The sequence below is a fragment of the Leopardus geoffroyi genome, chromosome C1 (assembly GCF_018350155.1).
Source record: "Leopardus geoffroyi isolate Oge1 chromosome C1, O.geoffroyi_Oge1_pat1.0, whole genome shotgun sequence".
Lineage (NCBI taxonomy): Eukaryota > Metazoa > Chordata > Mammalia > Carnivora > Felidae > Leopardus > Leopardus geoffroyi.
Window position 1 is genome coordinate 166,352,423 of NC_059328.1, and position 18,997 is coordinate 166,371,419.

At 40.5% G+C, this 18,997-nt stretch overlaps 1 protein-coding gene across 3 annotated transcripts in view; it reads right to left on the reverse strand.

Annotated features, from left to right (window-relative positions):
• PDE11A (phosphodiesterase 11A) overlaps positions 1–18,997 on the reverse strand; it is a 405,024-nt gene that overhangs the window by 363,154 nt on the left and 22,873 nt on the right. The window contains exon 1 of one of the 3 annotated variants that reach the window (XR_006712991.1): positions 1,423–2,684. The exons of 1 other annotated variant lie outside the window; for it this stretch is intronic. Coding sequence is in view for 1 of the 2 variants with exons in the window: in XM_045480318.1 (XP_045336274.1) it covers positions 1,423–2,334 (912 nt within the window). In the remaining variant the exon portion in view is untranslated. Of the gene's footprint in view, positions 1–1,422; positions 2,685–18,997 lie in introns of those variants that run through there. One more of the 3 variants, XM_045480318.1, reaches the window with a different exon arrangement.

Below are 18,997 nucleotides of genomic sequence, written 5' to 3' on the forward strand. Positions count from 1 at the left end.
GTGATTGTTCAACTTCTTACAGAATCTTCACCATAAAGATTGTTAAATGTTTTCACTTCTTTCTATGGCTTTCCAAGATTATAGAGAAACAGACACTTGCGAAAGTTCATTCATTGGTTGCTTGACCTAAAACTATCTCTTCAAGAAGGATATAATGAATAACACACCTAATCAATAACAAAAGGTGAACGAAAATGGTTATTTTGACTGGCATCCCTTACTATGAAAGTGTTATACTGACAGACATCACAAAAAATGTGAAACTCGGTTTTAGTACAAGCTAGTCAATTTTCTATGTAAAATGGTCTACTTTCAGATAAAATAAAGTTTTACCCTCAGTGCCCCTCCCACCACTTTTGCTATTCTGATCAACAGCAACCAAACTCTCGAGAAACAGGTGGCTCTATTAGACGCTGGAAGACGTGCTCATCAAATGACTACAAAATTTTCATAACCAAGGCTAAGAACTTTCAATTCTTATGAACCCCGAAAAGTCTCATAGAAAGTACATCCAGTTTATCACGTTCAGTGAATAGATACTGAAGAATCAGAACTGACTAGCTTTCAGATCTGGTACCTAGCATCACGTTCAAATCACTATGAAAATGAAACGCTTAGAAATACCAGCAAACAGCATGTTGGGTTTCCTTTTCCACTTGAAACTAGCATGTGTACCCTGCTGCCTTTGGAATTGCTAAAAAATTATCAATTTTTGTTCGTTTCACAAACTAAAAGCCTACTTGTTCAGTCCTGTCAAAAGCTGGCTGCAGATAATGCTGTATTCAAACCCAAAGATAAATAATCCCTCTATTTTGTCCAGCCTCTCTAAACTCAGTAACAGAAACAATTAAAAAGCCACAAATAAGCCAGAGGCCCATTCTTCCCCTGATTTTCTTCCTCTTTTCCTCTTCCTCCCTACCTTGAAATGCATGCAACTTTAAGCTAGTAAAGGGATGTGAAAGTAGTTCAGTACTCTGTTCCCTGTCCAACCCTGAAAGAGAATGAAATTTATTACAGTCCCAAAAGACATCAGAGACACCAACATGCCATTTTCTTCAGACTAACACTACTATTCTGGAGTAGACACTTTTTCCTAGCACCTCACAAATCCGTTCTAAAACCAGACACTGATATTCTTAAGGACAAGGAATCTTGACAGAGAAACATGTGATATTACCGACTGCAAAATGTAGTCCTTGTGATATATGAAATGTTTACAAGCCCTGTAGGTTAGGAAAAGACCATTATATCAACGATGGTGTAGTAACATTTTAACTGGTCTAAACTCAGAAGGAATTTAAAAGTAGCAAGATTAGTGCTGTAAAGAGTCTAAATTAATGTGTTCCTGGATGCCAAGGGGTAAGAGAAGGTTTAGCTTCCAAGCCAGTGGGGCTCTGGAAGGGGGACAATGCAAAGTCCTACCTGGTAGGCATCAGGAATGTTGACCGTTTCTCCATGCTCCCCGACATAGCCAATAATGCCTTTGCCCCAGGGGACCTGCACTTCGTTTGAGTTCTCTGTGCTGCTGCAGGGCAGCAGTGGGGTTCCTGCATGCACATCAAAGAATTTGGAGACCAAGCTCTTCTTGCCAGCAGCTGCCCCTTCCACCAGGAAGAGAGAGCAGCGGTCAGCGTCCACCATGAGGCAGACAAAGATGAGGATCTTGTAGCTCAGGCTGGTAAGGTCAAGGTCATTGGAGATATCCTTGACCAGTTCCAGGAAGAACTGACGCTCATTATGCTTTTTGAGGTGGCACTTGTAGTCCATGGCCGTAGGGGGGTACTGAGGCAGATTCACCCTGGATTCCAGCAGGGCACTGAGAATGTGGGCTGTGGTGGGGGGCAGGGAGCTGGCCTTCCGGAGAAGCGCCCTCCGCCGCACACTGCTCAGGGGCTCCTGGGCCCGGGAGGTCACCTGTTCATCGTAGGTCCTGTTCACGTGGATGGCCTTGGAGCGAGCAAAACTCTTCCTTAGCTCTTTCTGAGAAGCTCTCCGCTGCAGGTTCCCGTCGCCCCCGCTGCCACTGGCCCAGCTGGGACTCAGGGGAACCCCACCACAGTCCCCGCCGCCCAGAGTGGGCTGGCTGTTGGCAGAGCTATTTGGTCCAGGGCCACCACCAACACTGCCGCTGCGTCTGCCACCGCTGTGAGCCAAGCTGTTGGTGCTGGCCACTGCGGGCCTCGGGCCTACAGCCCCCTGACTCTCACTGTGTCTCTGCAGCCACTTCTCCACCATCTCCTGCTTCCCCTTTCGCATCAGGTAATCTTCAAATAACTCTGGGTGTCTGTCCAGGAAAGTTTCCACTTCCCCAAAGTCCAGGTGTGAGGCCGTCATGGTCCCAGACACAGCTTCACTGCCACTCTACGCTTGGACCTAATGTTTACCTACCCCAGCCCTCTAGCTGGTCCAGCACATGTCTGTCCCCACCAGTATTCCCAGTTCGGTGAGAGATTCTGCTGAGCACTGGAATCTCAGCTGGGAGGTGCCCCTTCCTTCGGGCTCAGAGAGTGGCTGGCAAGAACCCCACCCCCTCGCCCTGCTACTCCTGCTTCGCACAGGTGCCCCCCACTGAGCTGTTGCCGTGGCCACAGTTCCCGTCTGGAAACCCGGAGCTATCGCTGTTCGTGCTCAGGCTGCTGCTGCTGCCGCTGCCGCTGTAACCGGATGAGTGGACCACTGTGAAAGGGAGGTAGGGCAGGACACGCCCCTGAGTGAGGCACGGAGCCCGGAGGGAGGGAAGAGGTGGGAGGAGGGAGGCTCCGGCGCCCGGACCAGCCAAACTCCACCGCCCAGGATACCAGGCGCTTCCTGGAAGATTCTCTGGGCCGCCGGAATCGGAGTCCGGGAACAGGGCCGACTCCTGATTGGAACACGATTAAAGGGGGAAATGCACCTTGTTCCTTCCCCCTCCTCCCTTCCTTACCTCCCTAGCCCTCCCAATTCGCCACCCCTAAATCCTCCTGGCGTTTCCAGGAGGCCCCAGGGGAGCCCAGTGGGAGCCCAAGTACAGGGAAAGTGTTGGTGTTTTGCAGGGATCAGACCCAGAAGCTGACTCCAAGGAAATGAGGATGCTCAGAGACAGGGAAGATTATTTTTCTGGGATGCGACTGTGCACTGTTGGTTCCTAGGATTCCTGGGACTGCCCACTAATACTGCCCAGCTCCTTGTGGGCGTTCAGTAAATATTAATGGAACTGGATTTCCCCGAAATTAGCAAGTGAAGTTTCCCATCTGACTTACGACTTTAACCAAATTCATGGACCTGACTGAGGAAGTGGAGAAAGGTGGTACATGCAGGGAGGGTGTAAAAATACAGCCCCTTGGATTAGGCGGACCCTGCCTAGCAGGGGGCACATAGCAAGGTGGGCTTCAGGGCCTCAGGGGGCTTCTTTCCAAGCCAGTCCTGCATACTGGGTGGTTTCTCTTCTTTTCACGAATGACCTACCATCTCTTCCTTCTTTCTCCACTCAGTCTGGCAAAGCCACCAATGCTTCCTTTACTCCCAACATCCTAGGTCTTGTGGGCAAGGATTTCTCTTCTGTGAGAGGCTTTTCTTTCTACAGACCCCAGGGATGTTCCAGATATGGCTTGTCTCTGCTAGCTAGACTGAGAATAACATCAAGTTTCCCTTGGGGCTTTTCTAAACCTAGTGGTTAAATATAGGTGATTTCCCAGGAAAGAATGGCAGGCTGATTACACTTTCTTGATGCTCAGAGGTCTCCTCTTTTGTGAGAAGCAAAAGCAGACTAGGAACTATCCAGTTCCCTCTGACAGCAGGACAATCTAGATGTGCTCTTACAGAATGCTAGCAATTAGGGTAACAGAATAAAGAGCTAAGTAGTGACTTTTTACAGTTTTCCACATGGCAGGCTTATACGCGTGACTTACACGGTAAGTAAAGATTACTGCCAGAAGATGTCCTCAGAGCTAAGAAGACAAAGTGTATCAAGCACTTACTATGTATTGATCACTTTATTATTTTTTTCTTAAGTTGGCTCCACACCCAACATGGGGCTTGAACTTATGACCCTGAGATCAGCATGCTGATCCATCCAGATGTCCCAGCACTGATCAGTTTATTTTATTATTTTTTTAATGTTTCTTTTTGAGAGGGAGAGTACAAGCAAGGGAGGGGCAGAGAGAGAGGGAGAGAGAGAATCCCAAGCAGGTTCCACAGTGTCAGTGCAGAGCCTGATGTAGGGCTCAAACTCACAACTGTGAGATCATGACCTAAGCCGAAGTCAGACACTTATCTGACTGAGCCACCCAGGTGCCCCAATCACTTTAAATTAAGAGATTAATTTAATCCTCAAAACAGACTTATGAGATGGGGAATCTTCTCCCATTTTAAAGATGGAAAAACTCTGAGAAGTTGGGTATTAAACCCAAGGTGCACAGACAGTGGGTGCCAAAACTGGGATGCAAATCCATTTAGTTTGGCTCCAGAGTAAGGCACACTCTTAGCCACATCACTGGATTGTCTTCCACCTGTGTCAGCTGAGTCTCATCTATGGCAGGATTTGGACTAGTAACAGAGATGCAGGGACTAGGGCAGAATGTTCTCTAAACATTCCTCTGATAGCACCAGGAGGAGCAGACAGGGGGAAGAGAGGCCCTTGTGCACAAATTCCACACTTCCCAGCTTAGTCAGCATGATTAAGAACATGGCCTTGGCATTTAAAATGCAACAGTAAACAAAACAAAGACCCTGTCTTCGTGGAGCTGACATTATGGTGGGGAGACAGCCAATAAACAAATAGGAAAATAAATATAGAGAATAAGAGAACATTGGCACCAAGCACTGTGAAGAAAAACAAAACTTGGCAAAGGATTAGATAAGGGATGAGGTAGTGGAAAGACCTTTCTGAGGAGGGGACACCTGAGTGGAGATCTGGTGGAAATGAGGCAAGGAGCTATGTTGATATCTAGGGAAAAGAATGTACCAGGTAGAGGAGGCAAGTTCAAGAATTGTGAGATGCGATGCATTTGGAGTAATTAAGAAGACAGTGAATCAAGCACAGAATATTGGTAGTTTGGAGATGCAGGCTACTAAGGAAATAGTGATGGTCAGGAATTAAATTTTAAAAAATGATTAGCACTGTACCTGATACATATGAAGTGCTCAATAAATGTTGGCTGTTGTATTACTTTTATATAAGCATTGTTATTATCTTAAAGTAATAGTGTATGGAAACCTCACTGCATGTGATCCCATCTCTGGTAACTTGAGTGAAGTATCAGTAAAGATGGTCAAGGTAGTATGCTGGAACTGGTTTGCAGGGGCTCACAAGAGCCTATTTTATTTTAGCAGCTCTTTCCAACTCTATGTTCAGTGACATTATGTAGCTTGCAATCAGCCATGAAGGGCTTATTTACATGATGGAAATCAACAAGTGCTACACATCAGGATTTTTTTTTCCAGATTCCTAGCTGTTAAACATTTACCAACATTCAGTGAAAACAAATTTTGTCCATCAACTGATGAATGGATAAATAAAATGTGTTATATCCATAAAATGGAGTATTATTTGGCCATAATAAGGAAGTATACATGTTCTGATATGCTACAACTTAGATGAACCTTAAAAATGTTAAGCAAAGTGAAAGAAGCTACTCACAAAGGACCACATATTGTGTGATTTCATTTATAGGAAATGTCCACAATAAACAAATCCAAAGAGATAGAAAGTAGATTAGTGGTTGCCAGAAGGTGAGGGGAGAGAAGACAGAGAAGAAACAGATGACCACTAACCGGTAGAGTTTCTTTTTGAGATAATGAAAATAATGTTCTAAAACTGATTGTGGTACTGATTACAAAATTCTGTGACTATACTTAAGTCCACTGAATTGTAAACTTTAAATAGGTGAGTTATATGATATGTGAATTATATCTCAATAAAACTTATAAAACAACAACAACAAAAACCATTTACCAACACATGACTGGTTATAATACAGCAGCAATGTTGTACATGGAAGTAAGAAAAGCACTGAGCATCCTCAAAGAAGGAAGAGAAGTAGACCAGTCCTGGTCTGTCTGGAAATAGAAGGTTTAATAAGCAGTCATCTCCTTAATTCTATCTTCTATGTTTTCATTATAAAAGCAGTTACTTAGCATTTATCATATTCCAGGCTCTGGGGACAAAAGAAGACTAAGACAAAACCTCTGCCTTTGAGGATTCCATGGTCTACAGTACCAAGAGAAGTGGCAGTAGAGAAAGAATACTGGGAAGAGTGGGAAAATTAATTGAGCATATCAAGCTTGGTTTTGAATTGGCTGCAGCCTTATTCCCTGCTTGATTTATGGGATCAATGAAGGAGTCAATGGTTGAGGAAAGAAGCGAGAAGGTGACCAAAAATACTCGTAAGGAAGTCCAGAAGGCTGCAATGGAGGGCTGCATGATAAGATGTGTGTTGATGTGGCCCCAGTTGCCATTTCCTTTTCATTCTCAGTTCGTAGAATAGTATGTGTATTAGTCATGGTCCCAAGAGAAAAACAGAGCACAAAGTAATTTCAAGAGGGTTAATTTACAAGGAGAATGATTACCAAGGTAGAATATAGACAAACCACTGGGACAGTGAATAAACTTGGGACTTGCAGCAAAAGAGAAGTCACCACCCCCAGACCTAATGGGAGAAGGAAGAGGAAGGTCACCAGGATCCAAAGGACAGGGGGCTTATATAGTAGCAACTGCCTTCAGAGGAGTAGTGACAGCTTGTCAAAGGACATCAACAGCTCAAGTTGACCTCAAATACCTTGAACTCATTTTCCCTCCCTCCTAGCATGACCAGACCCAACTATGAGCTAGAGGGTGCTAGAGCTTGTTGATAGAATCCATATAGGTCATCCTTTCTAGGCAGAGAATAGCAAGGACAAAGAAGGATCTGTATAAGCTATGGGGAGACAAGTAGAAAATATTTGGCCCAGTATGGAACCTTGAAGAAGTCCCCTTATCAAATTCTGGATGCTATAGCTCCAAAGAATCTTCTGTAATTCTGCCCTGTTTTCTGTGTAAGTCTGCTAATTCCATCAAAACTGTCTATAATAGATTCTACAACAACATTTGCAGTCAACAGAACCCTGAAGGGCACTAACCCTGAAAAGGTATGATATTGTGATGATAAGTCAATCAGTTCAAGAAAGATGCTCTGTTGACTCCCTCTCTAGCCACCCCTTCTCTTTCTACCAAGCTGTATATATTGACCAAGTAGCCTCTCATTGGAGAATGGAAAATATAAAAGGGCCTTCCTATTTGTAGTTTTCAAGAACAAGGGCTTCTGGGGCGCCTGGGTGGCGCAGTCGGTTAAGCGTCCGACCTCAGCCAGGTCACGATCTCGCGGTCCGTGAGTTCGAGCCCCGCGTCGGGCTCTGGGCTGATGGCTCAGAGCCTGGAGCCTGTTTCCGATTCTGTGTCTCCCTCTCTCTCTGCCCCTCCCCCGTTCATGCTCTGTCTCTCTCTGTCCCAAAAATAAATAAACGTTGAAAAAAAAAATTAAAAAAAAAAAAAAAAAAGAACAAGGGCTTCTTTTTTGATCCAAGTATTCATTACTTTATCACTGCCATTATTGATCACTCATTGGCTTCCATACAAGATAACTTCTGTTATTCCAAAGGGAGCTGTTATATTTTAGCATTAGGTGGAACTGTAGAGATCATCTAATACTCCACTTTCATTTTCCACATGTGGAAACTGAAATCTAGAGCAGACACATAAGTCCTCCAGTCATCTGCTAAGCACAACCTCTGATGTGCTCCTGGTTCCATCCCACCCTTACCAACATCCCAGAACTTGAAACCAATCTCTTGACCCAATGAACTTCTGTTTCTTAAGTGTGTCTCCTAATCATCCCATCTCCTAAAACAGACTTCCACTGTGTGATCAATAGGCATCATCAGATAGGTTGAAGCAATTTCCAAAATAAAACACTCACTTCAAAAAAGTTAAAATTGGCATATTATTATTTTAGGAGATAGAGGTCCACAGGATCAAACAAAAGAAGGGTTATTCCGATTCCAAAGATTAAAAGTCTCTAAACTGTAAGTTCCACAGAGATATTTATATTTATCTTTATAGGAATTTAACATCAGAAGTTGGTCATGTTCTATGTCAAATCCAAAACCCAAGGAGCTGTATTTAGGATTTTCTAGAGAAACAGAACCAATAAAACCAAAAAGTGATATATCCGTATCCATCCATCTATCCATCCAGAGAGAGAGAGAGAGAGATTTATTATGATGGACTGGCTCACATGATTATGGAGGCTGAATCCCATGATCTGCTGTCTGCAAACTAGAAATCCAGGAAAGCCAGGGCGCCTGGGTGGCTCAGTCAGTTGAGCGTCCGACTTCTGCTCAGGTCATGATCTCATGGCTCGTGAGTTCGAGCCCTGTGTCAAGCTCTGTGCTGACAGCTCAGAGCCTGGAGCCTGCTTCTGATTCTGTGTCTCCCTCTCTCTCTGCCCCTGACCCACTCGCATTCTGTCTCTGTCTCTCTCAAAAATAAATAAACATTTTAAAAAATGTAAAAAAAAAAAAAAAAAGAAAGAAAGAAATCCAGGAAAGCCAAGTGATGTAATTCAGTCCAAGTCTAAAGACCTGAGAACAAGGGAACTAAATAAGGTAAATCCCAGTCCAAGGGCAGGAGGGGATGAGATGCTCCATGTCAAGCAGTAAGGCAGGAAAAGAGTCGAATTCCCTTTTTTTCACCTCTTGTTCTATTCAGGCCTTCAATAGAATGAATGGATGGTGCCCAATCACACTGGAGAGAGCAATCTACTGAGTCCTTCAGTTCAGATGCTAATCTCATCTAGAGATGAGATACCCAAAACAATGTTTAATCTTAGTACTCTGACCCCTACTCAAGTTGACACATAAAATTAACCACTGCAGGTGCCTTACCTGGTTTTAAATTTTGTAAGCACCTTCTTCCCCCATTCTATTTGTGTAGAATTTCAACATTTATCTATGTTTAAGTTGTTATTCCTTATCCTAGTAGTGATTTCACCTTAGTCCAGTATAATTTTATAACCCACAGTAACTCACAAGAGAATAATAAATTTATAAAGTAACTGTGTGGATGCCTATATGCCACACGGGGTAAATTACATTAGCAAAATGGTGAAAGTTACTTTCTCCTTCGTATAAAAAGTGCTGCTGCCACATTGCCCTTCTGTACAAAGGCTTATCAAACTTGCATCATACTTGGTAATGTTCCATTGGCCAAAGCCAATCATATAGCCAAGCACAGAGTCAGAGGAGTGACAAGAATGTGAATACTCACAGGTGTGGTTTATTGGATACCACTGATTTAACAGTTAACCACCCAAGCTCCCTCCTAAATCCCCAACCTACATTTCCAACTGCTACAAAACATTTGCTCCTATATGTCTCACAGACAATGCAAATTTATCATTCCCAAGATCACTCTCATTCTTCCCCATCTTACACACTCAATCTGAGGTATACTTACCTCAGAAATTTCTTTTTGAATCTAGCCTCTCTTCTCTAAACTCACTTGACTTAATTCAAGTCTTCATCATTTGTCCATTTTCTACCAGTGTCATCTTCCACATAATAAGTGTAATAATGGCACAGCCTTGCCTATAAACTTTTATTTATAGGATTAAGTCCTTGTCAAAGACATGTAGTGGGTTGAGTGATAACCCTCCAAAACATGTATCCTCCCAGAATCTGTGAATGTGATCTTATTGGGAAAGAGGATTTTTGTAGATATAACCAAGGATCTCAAGATTATCCTATAATCAGGAATCCAATGACACTTTTCCTTATAAGATATAGAAGAGAAGACTGAGACACACAGAGAAGGCAATGTGAAGACAGAAGTAGAGGTTGGAGTGATGAATCTACAAGCCAAGGAATATCAAGGATTACTGGCAACTACAAGCTAGGAAAGAAGCATGGAATAGATTCTCCCTCAGAGCATCCAGAAAAAAAAAAAAAAAAAAAATCAACTTTCCCAACATCTTGAATTTGGACTTCTGGCCTCTGGAACTGCCAGAGAATAAATTTCTGTTGCTTTAAGCCACCAAGTTTGTGGTAATTTGTTACAACAGCCCTGAGAAACCAATGTAAGTTCCTTCATCACTGTACCTCTATTGTCCATCTCTCTTCTTTTCCTTCTCATCTTCTTCTATTCCCTGCTGTATACTCTCCAAGCATGCAGATCCTTTCTCTCTTCTGGGCTTTCTCCTGAAATGCCCTTTTCCCCTTTCCTGCCTCTCAAACTTCTTTTCTCCAATAAAACCTATTTGAAGTGTCACACCCTCTATGAAGTTTTATCTGCTTTCATAGAATGAAGCTGTGTTCTGTCTTCCAGTGTGATCTGTCCTCCTGCTTCCACACATTTTGGTCAAATATCTACTATAAATCATTTAATACTTGGTGTTTACTCAACCCAACATGATGTATTTCATTCTCCATTAAAAAAATTTTTTTACAGGGGCGCCTGGGTGGCTCAGTCGGTTAAGTGTCCGACTTCGGCTCAGGTCATGATCTCGCGGTTCGTGAGTTCAAGCCCCGTGTCAGGCTCTGTGCTGATGGCTCAGAGCCTGGAGCCTGTTTCAGATTCTGTGTCTCCCTCTCTCTCTGACCCTCCCCCGTTCATGATCTGTCTCTCTCTGTCTCAAAAATAAATAAACGTTAAAAAAATTTTTTTGAAAAAAAAATTTTTTTACATTAAAGCACATTTCCTTATTCTTTATCTCTTTATCTTTTTTTTCAATTTAGAAATTGAAACCACTCTGAGCTATAAGCCCAGTTGCATTCATTGTATTAAAGAATAATAAGTACCTATAAGGTAAATTTTTTAAATTTCAAAGATACCTAGGTGAACAGTAATGGCCAATGAAGGTAGAAAAATAAGCTTCATATGATAAATTAGACAAGTACTGCATGATATCACTTATATGTAGAATCTAAAAAAGTCAGACATATATCAAAAAAAAAAAAGAAACAGAGAGAGTGGGTGTGTAAAACAGTGGTTACCAGCGGTAACAGGGGAGGGATAAGATTGATGGTGTTGAAGGGTACAAACTTGTAACAAGTACTAAAATAGCCACAGATGTAATGCAGTTTACTGAATAGACAATAATATTGTACTATAAGTATGTAATATGATAAATATCATTACAACTACAACCATATTATATAATATATAAATATATCAAAGTAACATGACGTACCCCTTGAATTTACACAATGTTAGATGTCAAATTTACTCAAAAAAAGTAAAAAATATGCTACAATATCATGCCATAAGTGTTTTAGATATTATTCTTCTGAAAATCAATAGATACTTTATCTGAGAAGAAAAACTAACAATAATCAAAGTATCTTGCTGAAGAATGATTTGTTGATAAAATAAACTGATTGGCTTTTAACTGTTTCAAACTATTTTCTCTACATTTAGAAACTCAAACTTAGAAGAATATGAGCAGATTCAATATTTTAAAACCATCTTGAATCTTTATAAAGTAACTTACCTACAAGTATCTTAAACAGCCAATAGCTGAGTTAGACACTGAAGCTATAAAATAACGGAAGGACATCCCTTTCCTCAAAGAATATTTACAGTCTAACTAGGGAGACAGAATATTTATACTAAAATACAGATGACAATACAAGATACTATTTCTTGAGTATAAAAAACAAAAAAATCTATGCAAGAAATCACAAATGTTCTTAAATGCCATATGATATTGTTTGCATTCAATAATAATTCACAATTAGTATTAATATTAATTAATTAATTAATATTAATTAATTAATATTAATATTAATAAGTGTAGATCTAATATCAGAACAAAAGGAGGAAAAAATTGAAGGAAAATTTCACAATGAATGATTTGGTTTTCATGCAAAGAACTAAAATAAAAGGAGGGTGCAAATCAAATTCAGCAATACATTGAGAAGATCATAAACCATGATCAAGTAGGACTTATTTCAGGGATGCAAGAATGGTTCAACATCCACAAAGTAGTCGATGTGATATACTACATTAATAAAATGAAGGATAAAAATCATACAATCATCTAAACAGATGCTGAAAAAAGCACTTAACAAAATTCAACATCCATTTATGACAAAAACTTTCAACAAAGTAGGGATAGAGGGAATGTACCCCAACATAACAAAGGCCATACATATATGACAAGTCCACAGCTAACATAATATTCAATGGTGAAAAGCTGAAAACTTTTCCTCTAAGATCAGGAATAAGACAAGGATGCCCACTCACTCTTGCCACAGTATTTTGGAAGTCCTAACCAAAGCAATGAGGCAAGACAAAGAAATAAAATATATCCAAATTAGAAAGAAAGAAGTAAAACTGCCACTATTTGCACATACAATGATATTATATATAAAACCCTAAATATTTCATCAAAAAACTGTTACAACTAATAAATATAATAAAGTTGCAGGATACAAAGTTGGTGCACAAACATCTTCTGTAGTTAAATACACTAATAATGAACTATCAGAAAGAGAAATGAAGAAAACATTTGCATCAAAAAGAATAAAATACCTAGGAATTAATTTAACCAAAAAGGTGAAAGACCTATATGTTGAAAGCCACAAGACGTTAATGAGAAAAATTAAAGAAGATATAAATAAACGGAAAGATAGTCCATGCTCAAGGATTGAAAGAATCAGTATTTTTAAAAGATCCATACTATACAAAGTAATCTACAAATTCAATGCACTATCAAAATTCCTATGGCATTTTCATCCTAAAATTTGTGTGGAATCACAAAAGACCCTGAACAGCCAAAGCAATCTTGAGAAAGAAGAACAAAGCTGGGGGAATCATGCTCCCTGATTTCAAACTGTATTCCAAAGCTGTAGTAATTAAAACAGTATGACACTGGCATAAAAACAGACATATAGATCAACAGAACAAAATAGAGATGAGAAATAAACCCATGCATATATGGTCAATTAATTTATGACAAATGAGCCAAGGGAAGGACAGTCTCTTCAATAAACAGTGTTGGGAAAATTGAACAGTCACATATAAAAGAGTAAAACCTGACAACTATTTTACACCATACACAAAAATTAACTAAAAATGGATTAAAGACTTAAATGTGAGACCTGAAACCATCAAACTCCGAGAAGAAAACATAGATGGTAGGCTCCTATCATCTCTAAGACATAGGTCTTAGAGATGATAGGAGCCTACCATCTATGTTTTCTTAGAGATAAGAAGATAAGACCTATGTCTTAGAGATGATTATTTTAATATGACATGAAAAGCAAAGCAAGAAAAGCAAAAATAAACAAGCGAGGGGCACCTGGGTGGCTCAGTTGGTTAAGCATCTGACTCCTGGTTTTGGCTCAGGTCATGATTTCATGGTTTGTGAGTTCGAGCCCTGCATCTGGCTCTGTGTTGACAGTGCAGAGCGTGCTTGGGATTCTCTCTCTGTCTCTCTCTCAAAATAAATAAATTTTTAAAAATAATAAATAAATAAGTAGGACTATATCAAACTAAAGGGCTTCTGCACAGCAAAAGAAATCATTAAGAAAATGAAAAAGCAACTTACTGAGTGGGAGAAAATATTTGCAAATCATATAACCAATAAAGAGCTAATAATCAAAATTTCTAAAGGATTCGTATAACTCAATAGCAAAAAAAAAAAAAAAAAAAAAAAAAACAAGAAAACCCACAAACAATCCAATTTTTAAAAATGGGTAGAAGATATTTTTCCAAAAAAGACATACAGATGGCCAACAGGTACATAAAAAGGTGTTCAACATCATTAATCATCAAGGAAATGCAATTCAAAACCATAATTAGATATCACCTGACACCTGTTAGAATGGCTGTTATCAAAAAGACAAGAAATAACAAATGCTGGCAAGGATGTGAAGAAAAGGGAACTCTCGTGTACTCTTAGAATAGCCACTATGGAAAAGAGTATGGAAGTTCCTTAAAAATTAAAAACAGAACTATCATATCATCCAGCAACACCACTTCTGGGTACTTAGCCAAAGAAAACAAAAACAAGAACTTGAAAAGTTGCACCCCCATTTCATTGCAGCATTATTCACAATAGCCAAGATACATAAACAACTGAAGTGTCCAGTGATGAATGAATGGATAAAGAAAATGTGGTATATACATACAATGGAATATTATATAGCCATAGAAAAGAATGAAATCATGCCATTTGCAACAACATAGATGGACCTTGCGGGCATTATTTTAACTGAAATAAATCAGACAATGACAGTACGATCTCACTTACATGTAGAATCTTAAAAAACAAAACCAAAAAAACCAAGCTCATAGATACAGGGAACAGGCTGGTGGTTGCCAGAGGCAGGGGGAATGTATGAACTGGGTCAAAAGGTACAAACTTCCAGTTTTAAAATAAGTCATGGGGATGAAATGTATAGCATGGTGACTATAGTTAATAATACTGCACTGTACATTTGAAAGTTGTCAAGAGAGTAAACTTAAATATTCTCATCACAATAAAAAAAAGTGTAACCATGTGTGGTGATGGATGTTAGCTAGGCTTGCTATAGTGACCATTTGCAATATATACACATAGTTGGATCATTGTGTTTTACTCCTGAAACTGACATAGTATCAATTACACCTCAACGAAGATAATTTTTAAAAAATAGAGCAAAGCTAGCACCAAGGGTGTGATTGGCCCAGGCAACAGGTAAATAAAAGAGCAAAGAGGCTGGGCCAAGAGAGCGACTGTTTGAAGTGAAAATATGAGAAAAGGAAATGCTTACACATACTTATGGTAGGTGGTATCTTGTTTGCCATTATTCACTACCTCTTCCTTCTAACAGTATGACATACTACTGTTATGTGACTTGACATTCCTCCTGCAGGGAGAGTATACCTCCTCACCTCACTGGCTTTGGGCTTGGCCACTTACATGTTTTGGTCATTAGAATGTGAACACACGTAATACATGCCACAGCTGAGCAGAAGCTTTATGAAGAAGCTTCTTCCAGGGCTTTAGATCTTTCCCTCTGTCACAAGAATGGGAATGTCCCATATAGGTACTTCCCCTTTAACCTGGGTCCCAGAATGTGAAGACACTTAGAACAAAGCCACAGCTGACCACAGGCTACACTTCCTGTGAATGAGAAATACATGTTTTGTTGTTGCAAGACCATAAGGTTTTGTTACAATAGCAAAGTTGACTAATACAGAAAATGAGACCTAGAAGTAGGGTGCTGCTCTGTAGACCTATCTTCAGCACCAGAGAGTTGGTGGAATGGAAACTAAACTGTTATTTGGAGCTAGAAAAAAGTGACCTATGTTACATAGGGATCAAACACTTGGGGAAATTGTCACCTGCAATTACTTGAACATCAGGTAATAAACCTAATGAATTTGACTTTGGGTAAAGTGAAATAAATGGTTCTGCAAATAAACTATACTGAAAGTGAGAGATCTGCCCCCGCCCCCAATTTTATAAATAGTGCCCCTTTCTGCACTCCTTCCTCTGCCTTCTTAGTGCCTGTCATCAGCTCTTGTGCCCTTATGCAACACCACACCCCCACAGTGGTGCCCCACTCACACCTGCCTCTACTACCATAATATTCTGTGCTTCAATGAGTCCCCACTTTGTGGAGAAGGAGGAATTAAAGCTGAAGAACTGCATGAAACTGTGATTTCAAACTCAAAAGTAGATGGTAATGATCACTGAGTGACAAATATAGAGAAGGAAATTTGATTCTAAATTCTTCCCCATGTTAATATTTTAGAAGAATGTGACGATGAGGGAGAATAAGCATATGCTCTCAAAATCATGCTGTATTATACACATCGTGTGAGACACAAGGGCTTAATTTAAAAAATTACTCTTCTTGAAAACTAAATGGTATGTTGTTTTCCAAAAGAACCACTGACTAGAGGTTTTCATCTAGAAAGTACTTTACTAGCTAGTATAAAAAAATTTAAGAACAAAGCAACTAACAATGTTCCCTGCTTTCTGAAGAGTTCCCTCTGTTCTATCTGAAACATGCAAACAATTGCCAAGTTAACTGATCTAACATTTTTACTTTAATTAAATGAAACCATACTTTATTCTTCCAGATCCTTATCAAGATATATATTAGAACTGTCTATGCTGGGGGCGCCTGGGTGGCGCAGTCGGTTAAGCGTCCGACTTCAGCCAGGTCACGATCTCGCGGTCCGTGAGTTCGAGCCCCGCGTCGGGCTCTGGGCTGATGGCTCAGAGCCTGGAGCCTGTTTCCGATTCTGTGTCTCCCTCTCTCTGCCCCTCCCCTGTTCATGCTCTGTCTCTCTCTGTCCCAAAAATAAATAAAAACGTTGAAAAAAAAAAAAAAAAGAACTGTCTATGCTGAAAGTGATAAAGATACATCTTATATAATCATCCAACTACCTGTAATACTTCTCAAATATATTTTTGTTGATATGCGATCAACATAACATTTCCTTTCTACTGATGTTTCCTGGTTCCTGTTAATGGCCCTACAAAACAAGGATACTTACTTCTTTCAGATTACATAAACATAGTAATCTGTTCTCTAATTAACATGAATCTTTTTTTCTATTGAATCTTTAATTCAAGTTTAGGAGACAATAGCAGACTTCAGTAACCTGACAACCTTAGATGGTTGTAAAGTTCATTATTCTTTCCTTTGCTTTGTCAAGGCACCCCAAATTTAGGTTGGAGAGTACCTAGAGAGTAATTCCCTTTGAGGTTCCTGTTATTCATAAGGAGGTATGTTGCACAGATATAGTATCTGTATCAGTTAGGATTTGACCAAGGATTCAGGGCCACCGTGAGTGATGTGAATAAGGGAGTTACTAAAGGAGACCTTACACAATTTGGGAAGAAGCAGAGGAATACAGGTCCAGAAGAGAGCACCTAAAGGATTAGAGCAAAGTCTCTACGATCACAAAGGAGAGTTGGGGAAGGCTATGGAAGTTTGTGGGCTCTGATTTCATGATGGGCTTACAGTTACTGTAGGTCAGCAGGGCAGATAGTGAGGAAGGAGAGCGGGAGCAAAGTAGGTAGAAGAAGGACAAACTCGGTGAGGCAGTGAGGACGGACAGACTGGTACTGTTTTGTCTATTTCTCATCTATTCCAAACCTTTATTATGTGGATGGCCCAAGGCTCAAACTGAAAGAGATCTGGTAGGAGCTGGGAGAAGCTGAGCCCACTTGCTGCCCCACCACATGAAGGCTGCAGTCAACAGATTAGCGACGAGTATGAGTTGCACCTGGGGACCTGCAGCGACCTGACAAATGTAAAGGCTTTTGCCTAACTCTGCCCCTTTCCAAATCTCAGGCAGGTTTCTCACATGACCAGCCTTAACCAGGAACCACACAGAGAAGAGAACTCTGGCAAACACAGCTGATAGAGAATAAAATGGCATAGTGCCCAGACATCCCTTCATGTAAACTGACCCTAAGATGGAGTTAAGCCTCTCAAAGACAACATATATTCATTTGATAATAAAGCCTATCATAGTACAGAATTTTAATTACTGCATTTATTTGCAAATTTTCCTCCAAACTTTTTTCTAATACCAGAAACATCACTACCAGCAAAGAGGTATTTATTTTGCTCTTACCAAGATAAACATAAATGTAAAACAACATTCAACATCTTATCACTGTTTGATTTTTTAAATGGAAGAAATCTACTTAATACTTCTCTATTCCCACCGAACTGCCCTTTACCACCTCAGCTCTTCTCATACTATCTTCTTTCTGCTTCTCCTAGGTCAAAAGTATTTAAACTCCAAACATAGGGCCTTCCTTCTTGTTCCTCCCTGCAATGTGGCCTTTTGTCAAAACCACCAAGGCCATCTGTCAGAGTCGTATAAATCTAAGCTATAATTATGAGTATGAATTTAAGTTCAAGTCTTTCTTACAGAGTTTTCTGTCCCATATAAATTAAAATATGAAGTATGTCACCAAATTCTATATCCTTGCAAACCCAACTCAGCTCTGAGACTGGTAACATCCCTAATACACTCATGGAGTCCCTACAGATGTCTCTGCCCTCATCAAAGAATTTCTCCAGGGAGAGTAACAAGCTCAACTTCGTCTGAAGTCTTCGTCCCCAGGGACAGACACATTCTTCCATACAGTAGTGGCACTGAACTCCCACTTGCCAGAAGCATTAAAATTGGGCCCACGCACTTAGTTGACTTAATAGAACCTTCTGGAGATCACAGCTTTTTCAATAATGTTCCCCTCACTTTGGGAATTTTCAGGTAGGGTAACTTCTCAATAGAAGCATTTGCTAATAAGTTAACTCATTAACATATTATCCCTATGATATGGTAAAAAGTCACCAGGAATTGGGGCAGAAGATCCAAAGGTTGGTTCTAGCACAAGTCCCAGGGAGAAGGTAAAATCCACTTTTTTTTCCCCTAATGTTTATTTTTGAGAGAGAGAGCATGAGCAGGGGAAGAGGCAGAGAGAGAGGGAAACAATCCAAAGCAGGTTCCAGGCTCTGAGCTATCAGCACAGAGCCCGACATGGGGCTCAAACTCATAAACCATGAAATCATGGCGGAAGTTGGATGCTTAACCGACTGAGTCATTCAGGCAGCCCTGAGAAGGTAAAATCCATCTTACAGGGGTGTTGTGGTGAAGTGGAAATTAGAGAATGGCTATCCTATTCTCACCCATAATGACCCCTAACCGACTGAGTCCATTACCCACCTTTTTGGTAAGGAAATACCTTCCCTTTCCTGCATTGGGCCCTACATTTGGGTAATGGAGTGTTTATAGGACTGCATAGCCAATTCAGGGGCCACTTCACACCACACAGAGCCACCATTCCCTGGTATACAGGCCCTGTGGCGGACCTGCTCCACCATGACTCATAGCCAATTCCTGTGAGGTGGGAGGCCTTTCCACACTAATGGTGAGGGTTGTCTTTTTTCTTCATCCTCTTTCTCAAAAGGGTACATGCTATCCCTCCCTTCAGTCCAGCCTCACATTACTCAGGATTAAAAAGGT